Below are 14,052 nucleotides of genomic sequence, written 5' to 3' on the forward strand. Positions count from 1 at the left end.
ACTGACACCTGTCCACTGCCTGTCCACTGCCGCCAAATCTGTGTGTGTGTGTGTGTGTGTGTGTGTGTGTGTGTGTGTGTGTGTGTGTGTGTGTGTGTGTAGGTGTGTGTGTATGTGTGTGCAGACTACCAGACTAGTCCATGTTTGAGAAACTCCACTTCTGACAATCCGTTACTGATAATCCCAAGTTTGTCTCAGTCTCTTCGATTCCATTTCAATCACTCAAACTGTCTCTGCACGTCCTTGTTGACACAATCTCACCTGGCCTCTGATATTCAGTTTTGTTTTTTCTTTGCTGTTTCTCTTTTCTTACCTTCTGTCTGTTTAATATACCCCCTTTAATCTATCTTTGTGACTATTTCAGTTTGTTTTTCTCTTTTGCTCTCCTCACTCTGTCCTCCCTGCCACACCAGTCCTCCAACTGAATGTCATCACAGAAGGTCCACGTCAGCACACACACGTTCAAGCCCACCCCCCCACCACCCTACCACCGGCCTCCTGCTGACAATCAAGAGACCGCCCAGTAAAACAATACAGTATCCACACAAAAGCGTCAATAATACATCACTGTCCAACCATCAAAAAGGCAGCTGGTTAAGCTGAATAGTGCAGGGCTCAGTGTATCTCTATGGCAGATAGAAAAGACATGTCCCTTGTTATTTCTGAGAATTTTCATAAATGTCTTGATGTTGTTACGAAGTGGACGTACTGTACTGTTTGTGCAGTAACACCTCTATACTCACCTACTTATTAAACTCTTTAACTTCATAGTGTCTCAGTACGTATGTTTGTGTCATTTCAACATGGGGTAGTGTAGGGTCAGACTAGAGAGGGGACATAACAGGACAAGAGAAGTGTGAAAAGACTGTAGCCTGTCCAACACACTGTCCAGTGATTTAAGTTGTGTTCAGATCCTCAAGTAAAATTAGTATAATATCACACAGTATATGCTATAATAATATTAATGCACAGTAGAAGTATACAAGTATAAATCGTGCCTTCAGAATATTACTAAAGTAAAAATAAATTATTATCAATATAGTGTACTTGAAGTATCAAAAGTATAAGTACTCATTATTATTAGTAAAATGGTTTCTGTCGATGTCATAATATTGCATTTACTATATTATTACTATTTTTACAGGTTTGGTATACAAAATCCTAATCTGCAAAGTAACTAGTACGTATATCATAACATATTTACGGTTGGGGCAGGACTGGATACACCCCTCTTATCAGTTACATACACATATTTACGGTTAGGGCGGGACCGGATACACCCCTCTTATCAGTTACATACACATATTTACGGTTGGGGCGGGACCGGATACACCCCTCTTATCAGTTACATACACATATCCGGTCTGGGGGCGGGACCGGAAGTAGCTATCAAAATTAGTTTGATGGAATGTCATCTATATTTTCTCTCTAATAAGTAGGCTGGTGTTACCTTACTGACTTACTTTCACAGCCCTTTCAAAAGTGTGTTTGGCAGTCATGTTAGCTAGTTAAATTAATCTTGCTTTGTTAATGCTTGTATGTTGCTCCTGAAATGTAAGTTGCTTTGGATAAAAGCGTCATTGACAGTCTTGTCTCAGTAATGTTAAGTTAAAGAAACATTGCTATAGGTGGTGGTCTTTGTTACGTTTCTTTTAGGGATGGGTATTAAATGAATAAAAAAGTTGTAACGTTGGTATTGATAAGCTGCAACGTTACTGGTTACTTTGTCTCTGCTTCTTAAGTTTTGATGTAAGTTAATTTAATATAATGCGGCAGCATCTGCCTCATACACACCAAGCAAAGTCAGCAGACCTTAGCACTGAAAGGGCGGTGGGAGCGGCTCTGCCCACCAACAAAGAGGAGGAGAGCGCCTCCAGCAGCGCCTCAGTATGTAGCCCCACCTCCACCTGCTCCTCTGTGTGAGGACAACCTGAATCTGCGTCTTGTTCTTTGATTGGTCCATTTCAAAACTACAACGGAAAATTTGATATTTAGTGTGCCTGATTTGTGAAACCAGGAAACAGCTCTGTGTCTTCACCAAGAAGGAACCTCCAGGTTTGAAAAGTGAAGCCTCAAACCTGCATTCCCTCTAACAGCCAGCAGGGGGCAACTCAACTGGATCATACAGAAGTCTATGAGAAAATGTGGCTACTTCTCAGCTGATTTATTACTTCAGTAAACACTTTCTTAATGAGTTTATGTTCTCAGTTGCTAGTTTCAAGTGTTCTTCAACACAGCATGATGTTCATTTAGTAAATTACGGTCCCATTTAGAGGAAAATAGATCAGAAAGCAGGGGAGGCTTTACCTTGTGATTGACAAGTCGCTATGTGTGACCCAAATATGGTATCCCATGGATGTTCAGTCTGTGTTTGGGACAGAGCTGAACACCTATTTTCTCTCAGCTGGACAGGAAGGTTGGAATAAAATACAGCTGCTTGTTACTTTCTATAAATTGAACTAAAAGACGTTCTGTTAGATTCCTGCTACCTTCCAGTCTGAAGGGGAGATGTGTGCTAACCCGCTTCACTTCTCCAACTGTTTGGGAACAGACTTTTGTTGGTCTGGAGAAGCTGAAGCATTTATTATCCGATACACCGACACCGTACTTTTACTGCCAGAATATTTTGCTCCTCACTTTCTATCACTGGGACTTCTTATTTCAAACCATCTTTATTAGTTATCTTTATTTGCTTATGATTCCATTTACACATTTAAAGCTCCCTATGTTAAGTAAAAGTGCTGCTTATGGAATAAAATTATGCATAGTCGCTTTTTCCACAAAACACAGTAAAATAAGTAGTCAGCTTTATGCAAGATGTGTCTTATTTTGTCTGTTAAATGACAGAAGATGTTTAAGGTTTTGATACTAATAAAGGGAACTTGAATTGTAATGGAGTTGTATTTGTATTTTTGAGGACTACTATCTGAGAGTGGGCATTTTGTAAATTTAAGTTGAGTTAGTTTCCATTAGTATTTGAGTCTAGCACATTTTTTTTGAGTAGATTTCCCTCAGAATATAAGTTGTGCACAGTTACATTTATTGAGTAAAGGATAAGTGGAATTTAATTTTAATAAGCATGAGTGAATCAATGCAATTTAGTATGAAGAAATTAAAGTTTTTAAAAAAATGTATTATATTTAAGTTGAGGTTTACTTAAAAAGTTTGAGGTAATCAGTTAATATTTTGAGTATTCTGAACTTATTCGGGTTTACAGTATAGCTTAACAAACACACAACCTTTGCACAGTCATGTGGTCTGCAGAGTTATTGCATCAGGTCATTCACTTGTTACCCACCGATTTAAACCGAAGATCTGCAGAAACCAGTAGGAAGTCTGGCCACCATATTTATTACTGACATAACAGATAAAACAACTAAAATTTTAATGCTTTACTAAATGTTCCTCACTGGACTGTTTGATGTGAGCAACTTTCCATTCTCCTAATGTTAAATTTACCTTCTGAATACCCAGAGCACAGCGGATGGATCACATATAGCATATAGTAGCTTGGGGAACACCGAGATCTTGGTAGTGGTGGCCCCAAGGTTAGAGAAGCAAGTTTGACTGGGAGATCGCTGGTTCAATCCCTGAACCGGCAAGATACAATCTGGGTGTGAAAGTAAACCAAGCAATGCTTTCCCTCCCTCATTTACCACCACTGAGGTGCCCTTGAGCAAGACGCATAACCTGAGCTGCTTAGTGGCCAGCAGACCAGGCTGTGGTTGTACTGGGCAGCTTCCAGGCTGTCTGCCTTCCACCCAGCAGCTAACCTTGGGCCTTTCAACTTATCCCACAGAGCTTAAGGACGAGTAAACCCGTGTTTTAAATTGAACTTTAGTCTTGTAGCATGAATTATTGCTGAAAACCCTTAAAAGTAGTAGTATAGCTCTCACTACCTACTACTCTTTAAAAAAGTTAATATCCCCAAACTTTATCAACAGTTTATGCCTAAGTTAATCTAACTAACACTTGTTGAATTACAGCAAGAATTGCCCTTGAGTAGCCAAAATGAGGATCTGAGCTTCAGTCAGAGAAAGATGGATGTCATCATCTTGTTTTGGAATTACATTAATAATCTATTTTATATACATATATGCACATGTAAACATACACAAAGGTTTTCATGTTCAAAATCAACTTCAATGTAAAATCCATTACCCACTGTTGTCCACTTGAGGGAGCCATTAACTATCTGTTGTCATATCTTTTCTCCCCCAGCAAAAAGGGTAGGCAAGGTAAATGTTGTCCATAGCACAAGGGTGAATACACACAAAATAAAGTAAGTATGCCTCTTTAAAAGATAGGAAGGACAGTCTGTTTTAGGAGGTTCAATCTGCACTATGGACAGCAAATGCAATCCACCAGAACAGCCCCATAGTAAAACTTCAGTACCTTTTTTGTGTTTAATGTCTATCAACCAAAACAGGAGACATAAAAGGAAGACCGATATTGTAATTTAATATTGCAGCAGTTTTTGTTACTGATAAATGCAAATCATTAAAATACTCATGGCATGACAAATTGGCCAGAGTAGCCTCCGTCATTAGTTCCATGTAAATCAATTATATATCAAAGCATGTAATTTGAATACATGAGTAAGCAGTAAGTACACATATTACTAACAACAAAATACATTGCTTGTCCACACCCTCTAGATCAGCACATAGAAGCATTTTCTGATCTGACTCCCCTATTGGACACCATCATTCGTCTGTTCATTACGTAACCATTTCAAAATCACTGTTGAATAATATATCTGTTCTTTGATTTATTTTTCAAGTCTATGGCACAAAAACAACTTACCTCAGAGAAATATTATGATTTAGGTTAAAATGTCTATTTCGTTAAGGTTAGGGGACCTTTGTTGTCATGGTTAAAGTTATGGCTGAAGAACTGATCAAAATGTTATAGTAATCACAATATTGCCTACTATAATTTACAAATTGTTTGAGGTGCAATATTTGTGATATGTGTGTCAAAATTTATAAATTAATGACCATGACCATAGATGGAAAACTGGCCTTCAGAACAGGAGGACATCTGAGGTTTTTGCTTTCAGGGATTTCAGTATTTGAAGCTTTGGCCACGTTTAACATGAACATCCAACACTGTAACAATGTAGATATGTCATAAAATATGGAAAAGCATAGCAGATCTCCTGAAAAATATCATACCATGATAAATTTTTTAATGCTTTAAATGAAAATGAGAATAATGATAATAAAAATCATATCACAATTCCAGTATCAGTCAAAATAATCACAATTATTTATTTTAATCACAATTATATTTATTTTCAAAATTGTTCAGCACTAGTCACAGTAATAAATCTCGGTCATTCATTCAAAAAATTCAGTTGACTGTTTTTTTTATTACACTGAAATGCGAAACAAACAGCAGGCTCTCTTTTTAAAGTCCGATCTTTTGTTGACACATCTATCCATCTCAAGCTCCTCCTTTATGTGGACTTTTCTGCTCTACAACGTTGTCACCAGACCTCCTCAGGCTCATCATCATAATTCATCATAATTACTCCGGCTGCTAGAGGGCTTTGCCATTTCAAAGTTAACAAGCTGTTTTGGGGCACTTGCTGAATTGTGTGACTTACTCTTGTTCTTTGTGGGAGGACATCTCAGTGAATTACACAATTATGCAGTAAGAATTATCTACTTAATGGATGCACAGTTCATTAAAAGCTTACCCTAAGCAGATATAATGTAGATATGATGCTTGATTGGCATAATTTACTATGTGTATTGTACGCTGTCATAGTAAATAAGGAAAGGGCTGCTTGGTTGAGACAGGAGAGAAGATTGCAGTAGTCAAGACATGGAAAATGGGTATGAATAAATCATTCTACAAAATTAATAAGTAGTTCTAGCTCTGTGGTTGATAGCATTAAGATTGCAATGTTCGGGAGCAGGTTTGCACAAGCTTGTTTATGTGAGGCTCTAAGTTCAGGTTTTGGTCAAAGATTACATCCAGGTTTCTTGAGGAGGGTTTAATATTGGTGGCAAAAGGACCAGTACAGGGTTTTACATCAGAGACAAACTTGTTAGGACCAATAAGGAGAACCTCACTTCTGTCTGGATGTAGCTGAAAGAAGTTGAGTGACATCCATTCCTTAATATCAGCCATGCTGTTATGGAGGGCACCAATGTTACCAAGATCGCATGGCTTAACTGAAATATATGTCATCAACATAGCAGTGGTGGGAGATGCAAGTGAACTAACTAACCAGGTTGCCTAGAGGTAACATTTAGAGTGAGAAACGGATAGGATCAGGGATTGAACCCTGCAGAACTCCACAGAGTATATGGGCCGTTGAGGACACAAAGTTGTCTATGATAACAAGTGGCTATTGATAAGGCTAGTGGAACCAGATACGGTGATGGTGGCTGGACTACTGAGTGGGCCATGGCATTCATATTTCAGAACCTAAGTAGATACAATATATATACATCATTTAAGGCCAGTCAAGCTGCCAAGTATCTGCTCTTAGCTTTAGATTTAACAGCGGTTTTAAGGTACATCAGGCTCAGTAGTTTAATGATGGCAAAGCCTGATACCCACAGCAGGATCTACTGGTAGGTCAAAACATCATATAATATTCATTCTGGGGTGCCATAAGTATGCTCACCCACCTTTTGGCACATTTCACTATGTGTACTGTTGACTGTCATTAAGCGTAGCACAGAAAGCCCTGTATTGTATTCAGCATATTTGTTCTCAGGAATTAATGGCTGCTTGTGTTAATCTGGGTCAGTCTCCACTGTGTCTGCCGTGTGTCTGCAGACCGCCTTACTGTGTTGCCCTAAGCTGGACCTTCATGTGATAAGGTTTGGGACTTAAAGTGACCCCATAGACCGGAGAGTAGTCTGGCACCCCTGCATCCTCAGGCCAGATGAACTTGAACTTCCTCAGCAGCGTCACCATGACGAGAAAGAGTTCCATACGAGCCAGACCCTCTCCAAGACACATCCTAGGACCTGAGACATAAGGCAAGGCAAGGCAAGTTTATTTGTATAGCACATTTCAACAACAAGGTAATTCAAAGTGCTTTACATAAAACATAAAAGCAACAGGGAAATATAAAAAAAGTTTAAAAGCAACATAGGGAAATTGAAAAAATAATAAAAGTTACAGTGCAGTGTACAATCAGGGTTAAAAGAGTTTAATGGAAAATAAAAACAGGCTGAGGGGTTGAGCAAATAATTGAGTTACAATTATTTTGAAAAGAGAATAAACAGAGAAGTACAGAGCTAGTCTGTACTCGGGTCCATAGCAATCTTTGGGTCCACTGAAACTCCCAAAAACCCTCGGACACTACAGAGAAACCAGGACATGTCTGTCTGCAGGCCACTTTGATCCAGTTATACTCTGGACCCACTTGCGCGTTTACAGGTGGACAGAGGTTCCTGCAAATCACTCAGGCGCGAGATTTAAGACCACTTCCTTCACTCTGTTCAATCTCACTCTCATTATCTTTTCACTCAATTACCTACTCATTTCTCACTGTGTAATTATTTAATTAAAAGCAATGGTAAAAAGCTAAAAACAAAGAAAAAGAAAACAATACAGTAAATGTTACAGTGCAGTGTAAGTTATCAATCTACTAGTTAAAGGCAGAGGTAAAAAGAAAAATCTTAAATATTTAATTAAAAGCAATGATAAAAAGAAAAGTCTTCAGTCTTAATTTAAAAGAACTGACAGTTTGGGATTTTGTTCCAGATATACGGAGCATAATAACTGAACGCTGCTTCTCCTTGTTTAGATTTGACTCTGGGGACAGAAAGCAAACCTGCCCCAGATGACCTGAGAGGTCTGGATGGTTCGTAACGAAGCAGAAGATCAGAAATGTATTTTGGCCCTAAACCATTTAGTGCTTTATAAACTAACAGCAGGATTTTGAAATCAATGTAAAGACCTCAGAACTGGAGTGATGTGATCCACTTTTTTGGTCTTAGTGAGGACTCAAGCAGAAGCGTTCTGAATCAGCTGCAGCTGTCTGATGGATTTCTTAGGGAGCCCTGTAAGGACTCTGTTACAGTTGTCGAGTAGACTGAAGATAAATGCATGGATAAGTTTTTCCAGGTCTTGCTGAGACATAAGTCCTTTAATTCGTGATATATTCTTCAGGTGATAGTATGCTGACTTTGTAATTGTCATAATGTGGCTCCTCAAATTCAGGTCTGAGTCCATGACTACACCAAGATTTCTGGCTTGATTTGTGGTTCTTAACATTACAGATTGAAGTCAAGCACTGACGTTCAATTGTTCCTCCCTGGCTCCAAAAACAATAACTTCAGTTTTATCTTTGTTCAATTGAAGAAAATTCTGGAACATCCAGCCGTTGACCTGCTCAATACAGTTACTCAGCATGGGATCATCGTACCCTGGTGAAATGGTTATGTAAATCTGTGTGTCATCTGCATAATTATGGTAACATATTTTGTTGTTTTTCATAATCTGAGCCAGTGGAAGCATGTAAATGTTAAACAAAAGAGACCCCAGAATGGAGCCTTGGGAAACTCCAAATGTCATTTTTGTTGGCTCAGATGTGTGATTACCTATAGACACAAAGTAGTCCCTGTCCTTTAAGTAGGATTCAAACCAGTTTAGTACTGTGCCAGAAAGTCCAACCCAGTTTTCAAGTGTGTCCAGAAATATGTTGTGGTCGACCGTGTCGAATGCAGCACTGAGGTCCAATAATACTAAGACTGAAATTCTTCCACTGTCAGTGTTTAAATGGATGTCATTGAAGACCTTATTAAGAGCCGTCTCAGTGCTGTGGTGTGGTCGAAAACCTGACTGGAAGACATCAAAACAGTTATTTAGTGTCAAGAAAGCACTAAGCTGTTGAAAAACAGCCTTTTCAATAATTTTACTAGTTTAAGCAAAATAATGCAAGCAGAGGTAAGAGCAAGCAGCAAAGCGTCTGCACTGTAAGAAAGCAGGAAGCAAGAAATACCTCTATAACAGTTTGATTAAACTCTATATGTGCATGTCACTGCAGGTGTGATACCATAACAAGTCCCATACTGCTGGTTTGTTGTTCTCTCTCATACCTGCGGAGAAAGGCATGAAGGCCTCTGGTTTAACAAACTCTCCCTTGTCATTGAGGAAGTTTTCAGGGTTGAATTCATGGGGGAATTTCCATTGTCCCTCCTCACTCAGCACTGAGATCATGTTAGGGATGATCAGCATTCCCTGAGGAGAAAATGAAGCGTAACAAAAAAGGGCATATAGGAAGGCACAAAACATTTGTAAGCGGTTACGATTCACTTAAGCTACCTAAGTAAAGTACCTAATGTTTGTGCTATTACTTAAGTATGGTAGAGACAGCTGCTATACAATACTGCAAGGTTTGTTTCCACAGCACTATTGCCAAAAATGACTTGACACCAATTGCTTCTTACCTTGGGAATGGAATATCCCATGAGCTCTGTGTCTTTAGTCGTATAGTGGAAAACACTAAGTGGAACAGTGTTGGCTATCCTCTGCACTTCATGGATCACAGCCTGGATGCAGAGGGATTTAAACTTTTATGCTTTATCTGACTTAGGGAAGAAGCCACAAAAAAGCTGACCAATAAACTTGCAATATGGGAACCACCATCAATATGTCTACACAAATAGGTAAACCAAACCATAATTGATATTCTTTAAAAGCAGTGACTGAAACTGATCTCCAAAGCTACTGGGCAGTTTCTGTTCTGCTTATTTTACAGGGCCTCTAGAGTGACAGTTAGACTGGTAACCTTTGCTAATACGCAAAGCACTCTTACTTTGTGTCATGCTTAAGCAATTATTATGCCACTCAGACTCATGTGAACACATGAAATAAAAGGGAAATAATTACAAAAAACCAAAGTGATGATGTACCTGCATGTAAGGCATGTGGTGTCTGTCATCAAAACTGGCCCGATCCTTCCCTTCCAGCACCCGGTCTATTTCTTGCTGACAACACTCTGAGAGATACAGTGAATTATAGTGATAAATGCTGTATCGCTGAATCATTTAGGTAATAATCACTGGACAGAACTATCTGTCACAGTTATCTGTCACGGTGGCTCGGTAGATAGCACTGTGGCCTCACAGCCTGGTCCTTGGTTCGCACCCTGTCCCAGGCATTTCTGTGTGGAGTTTGTATCTTCTCCCCATGTCTGCGAGGGTTTCCTCTTGGGGCTCCGGTTTCCCCAGTAAAGTGCCTTTACCTTACCTATCTATATGTGCTTCATTCTTGTAAATTAACTGTCCACATTTGATTTGGATACACGCAGGTGCAGCATTAGAGAGCAAATAATTGGTCTGGCTCTTGCCTGTATTATTTATGAACAACCAAAGATGGTTTCTTAAGAGAAAGAAACCTTTCTAGCCTCATGCCCCAAATATAAAACACTAAGACAAAAACACTTTGCAAACATTTCCCAAATATACCCCGAATTCGAATTCATATCAGACACACAGAAACTCCCCTATTTACTGGGAGAAATGCCCAAATGTGAAATAATTGCTACAAAATATGTCTCCTCATGCCATGAAGTGAGGACAACCAGTGGAACCTCAGGCTTTTAAAGTAATTGTAAAATTATTATTTTGATCGTTTGATATTTTAGTAATTGTTTTGTTTTTACATTTGATACTGATTTCTTTTTTTAAAATTTATTATTATTATTATTATTATTATTATTTAATCAATTAATAATTAAAAAAAACTTTTGTCTATTAATACACACACACATTACTGTTTCATTTATTTATTTTATTTTAGTTTTTTTTATATATTTTTATTTTTGTTAACACACACACACACACGCGTGCTTACTGTTTTGTTTATTTATTTTATTTTTAATATATTTTTATTTTTTTAACATACACACACACACGCTTACTGTTTTATTTATTTATTTTATTTTAATTTTTAATATATATATTTTAACACACACACACACACACAAACACACCAGCTTACTGTTTTATTTATTTATTTTATTTTCAATATACTTTTTTTTTTAACACCACACACACACACACACACACACACACTTACCGTTTTATTTATTTATTTAATTTAAATGTTTCATTTATTTTTATTTTTTTAACATACCAGCTTACTGTTTTATTTATTTATTTTATTTGTAATATATTTTTATTTTTTTAACATCCCAGCTTACTGTTTTCTTTATTTATTTTATTTTTAATATATTTTTATTTTTTCACACAAACACACATACGCTCTGATTAATTTACACTTTAATTACTTGTTTAATGAAATGTATGGGGTTGATTGTTCTTATGTAGTTTGTATGATGCTTTGGCAGTATTGTTGTTACACATTCATGCCGATAAAGCTAATTTGAATTGAACTGAATTGAACTGAATTGAAACATGACTCAAAAAGACCATGGCTGCGTTCTGATCCACAGTGTGCATGACCAGCTCAAGGAATGTCGGTTGAGGGAACTTCCCTTGACAAAATTCTTCCATTCATACACCCTGAAACGTCACCAAGACAGACGTCACTTACTCATTGCGTTAGGTAAACTTAATTATTATGAATTTTCATTAAATGATGACATTAGTCTCTTAAGTTAGTTTTAAAGCTTTTTCTCAACATTTCAGAGGACACAGATATGTGGGAGACATTTTGAATGTGCAGAAAGTTTTGTACATGAGCAGAAAACCTGCTGAAACACAGGAGCTATTAAAGTCCAGGTGTTTATAACTGAATTAAAATGAATTAATTTATCATTGAGGGTTAATCACAAAGAGGTTACTTCCCCAGACAAAACACTCATGAGAGGAGGGAAGACTGAATCATGCAAGCACATGCGTTGACTCAGTAAGGATGAATGAAGAATGAATGAAACGAATGAGAGCCTTACTGCATTATATTCTGTTATATTTTTATATTTTCATTTGTCTCCTGCCACATGAATTGTGTGTTTCCCTTTACATAAATAACGAAATTGGTGCAGAAAAATTCATCCAAATGCAGGAAATTAAGTATAATGCTCAAAATCTTCTAAAAAATTGTGTTAAAATTTCATCTCAATATTGAGTCTTGTGAGCTGAGTGTCTTGTCACACCCTTACCTGGTAACATAAACACCTCGGATACCTGCTGCTACTGTGGACATTTACTGAAACAAATTATTGAATTTATATTGAAACAGAAACTGATACCATTACAAAACCTCCATTTGATTTGGTTTTGAATCTCACTTAAAATGGCTGAGTACCCTGTGCATTCCACTTAGCATGGAACTACTAGCTCATGCCATTTTCACACAGGTAGGTAGCAGCTAGCAAGGAAGAAGATTGATGCATGATACAGATGCACATTTTAGATAGAAAGACAGTGGTAGAACAGGCATACCTTGTATGTGTGGGTAGGTCATTAGATAAAGGAAACCAGTAAGCAGGGTGTTGGAAGTTGTGTCAGTGCCAGCAAAGTAAAGATCTATAGTGTACATGGTCAGTTCATCTTCTGAAAATGAAGCACCATGGCCTCTCTAAAAAGAGGAGAATGATTGTTTTAAGATATGCAGACATTAAATTCAATTATATCTTTAGATAATAATACTGATATTTTTCGGACCAAAGAGTTCTGAGAGAAAATGCCTACTGCAGAGCTGCCCCAAGAACTATTACCTTCAAGGGCTTTTTTTCTGTTTGCATTCGCAATACCAATTGGAACACTGCCAGCGGCGGTTGGAATAGCAACGTCACATCCATGCGATATACAACAACAATTAGAATCACAATCAGAAAGAGCTTAACTACCAAGTAGTATTTTACATGTACAAGGAATTTGCTTTGGTGATATGGTGCTACAGGAAAAATATACAGTTGATAAATTTAATAAAAAATATACAGATATGGAATAAACAGATGCAAGTTATGAAAGAATATTAGAACTTAGTGTAGAGAAAGAGAAATTGTTAACAATTTGGGTCCGAGTATATGTTTGTTGAGTGTCGTAGGCAGTGTCGGGCAAGTTACTCAGAACTTGTAATATATTACTAGTCAACACTGGTCATAGGTCTAATGATGTAATGGAGTTGAAGGAAGATTTTATGTTGAAAGAGCAAGACCAAGGAGAGCTAAGAGAGAGCTAAGAGACAGAAATGTCAAAGCCCCTGAAGTGGCACTGTGTCTTTTTTTATTGTTTCTCCCATGTTCCCCTCCCTTTTTGTCTGTGAGTGTGTGTGTGTATGTGTGTGTGTGCGTGAGTGCGTGTCTGAGTGGGTGTGTTTTGGGTGTGATGGAAATCCTGACACCTGGCAGAGTCACAAACTGGGCCTCAATATTCCAATCAAGTCATGGCTTAAATACTCTGACCTTTACGTAACTCATCGTCAGATTATTCCTTACCATTTCATGGTTGGATACGTCATTTCTAGTCTAGTGTATAGTATCCACATTTTCTAGTCTTTCGTGGAACCTCTGTTGTTTACAGTGCCTTGCGAAAGTATTCGGCCCCCTTGAACTTTTCGACCTTTTGCCACATTGCAGGCTTCAAACATAAAGATATAAAACTGTAATTTTTTGTGAAGAATCAACAACAAGTGGGACACAATCATGAAGTGGAACGAAATTTATTGGATATTTCAAACTTTTTTAACAAATAAAAAACTGAAAAATTGGGCGTGCAAAATTATTTAGCCCCTTTACTTTCAGTGCAGCAAACTCTCTCCAGAAGTTCAGTGAGGATCTCTGAATGATCCAATGTTGACCTAAATGACTAATGATGATAAATAGAATCCACCTGTGTGATTCCGTATAAATGTACCTGCTCTGTGATAGTCTCAGAGGTCCGTTTAGAGCGCAGAGAGCATCATGAAGAACAAGGAACACACCAGGCAGGTCCGAGATACTGTTGTGGAGAAGTTTAAAGCCGGATTTGGATACAAAAAGATTTCCCAAGCTTTAAACATCCCAAGGAGTACTGTGCAAGTGATAATATTGAAATGGAAGGAGTATCAGACCACTGCAAATCTACGAAGACCCGGCCGTCCCTCTAAACTTCCAGCTATTACAAGGAG

General features: G+C 37.8%; 1 protein-coding gene across 1 annotated transcript in view; it reads right to left on the reverse strand.

Moving 5' to 3' along the window:
• Positions 1-5,313: 5,313 nt before the first annotated feature.
• The window catches only part of LOC123962233 (cytochrome P450 2C15-like), a 29,935-nt gene continuing 21,196 nt past the window's right edge, over positions 5,314-14,052 (reverse strand). Inside the window, exons 7-11 of the mRNA XM_046038263.1 lie at positions 12,384-12,519; positions 9,888-9,973; positions 9,423-9,524; positions 9,072-9,213; positions 5,314-6,992 (exon numbers count right to left, since the gene is read on the reverse strand). Coding sequence (XP_045894219.1) covers positions 6,805-6,992; positions 9,072-9,213; positions 9,423-9,524; positions 9,888-9,973; positions 12,384-12,519 — 654 coding nt within the window. The 3' untranslated portion in view covers positions 5,314-6,804. The remainder of the gene's footprint in view (positions 6,993-9,071; positions 9,214-9,422; positions 9,525-9,887; positions 9,974-12,383; positions 12,520-14,052) is intronic.

This window comes from Micropterus dolomieu, linkage group LG22 (genome assembly GCF_021292245.1).
Source record: "Micropterus dolomieu isolate WLL.071019.BEF.003 ecotype Adirondacks linkage group LG22, ASM2129224v1, whole genome shotgun sequence".
Taxonomy (NCBI): Eukaryota; Metazoa; Chordata; class Actinopteri; order Centrarchiformes; family Centrarchidae; genus Micropterus; species Micropterus dolomieu.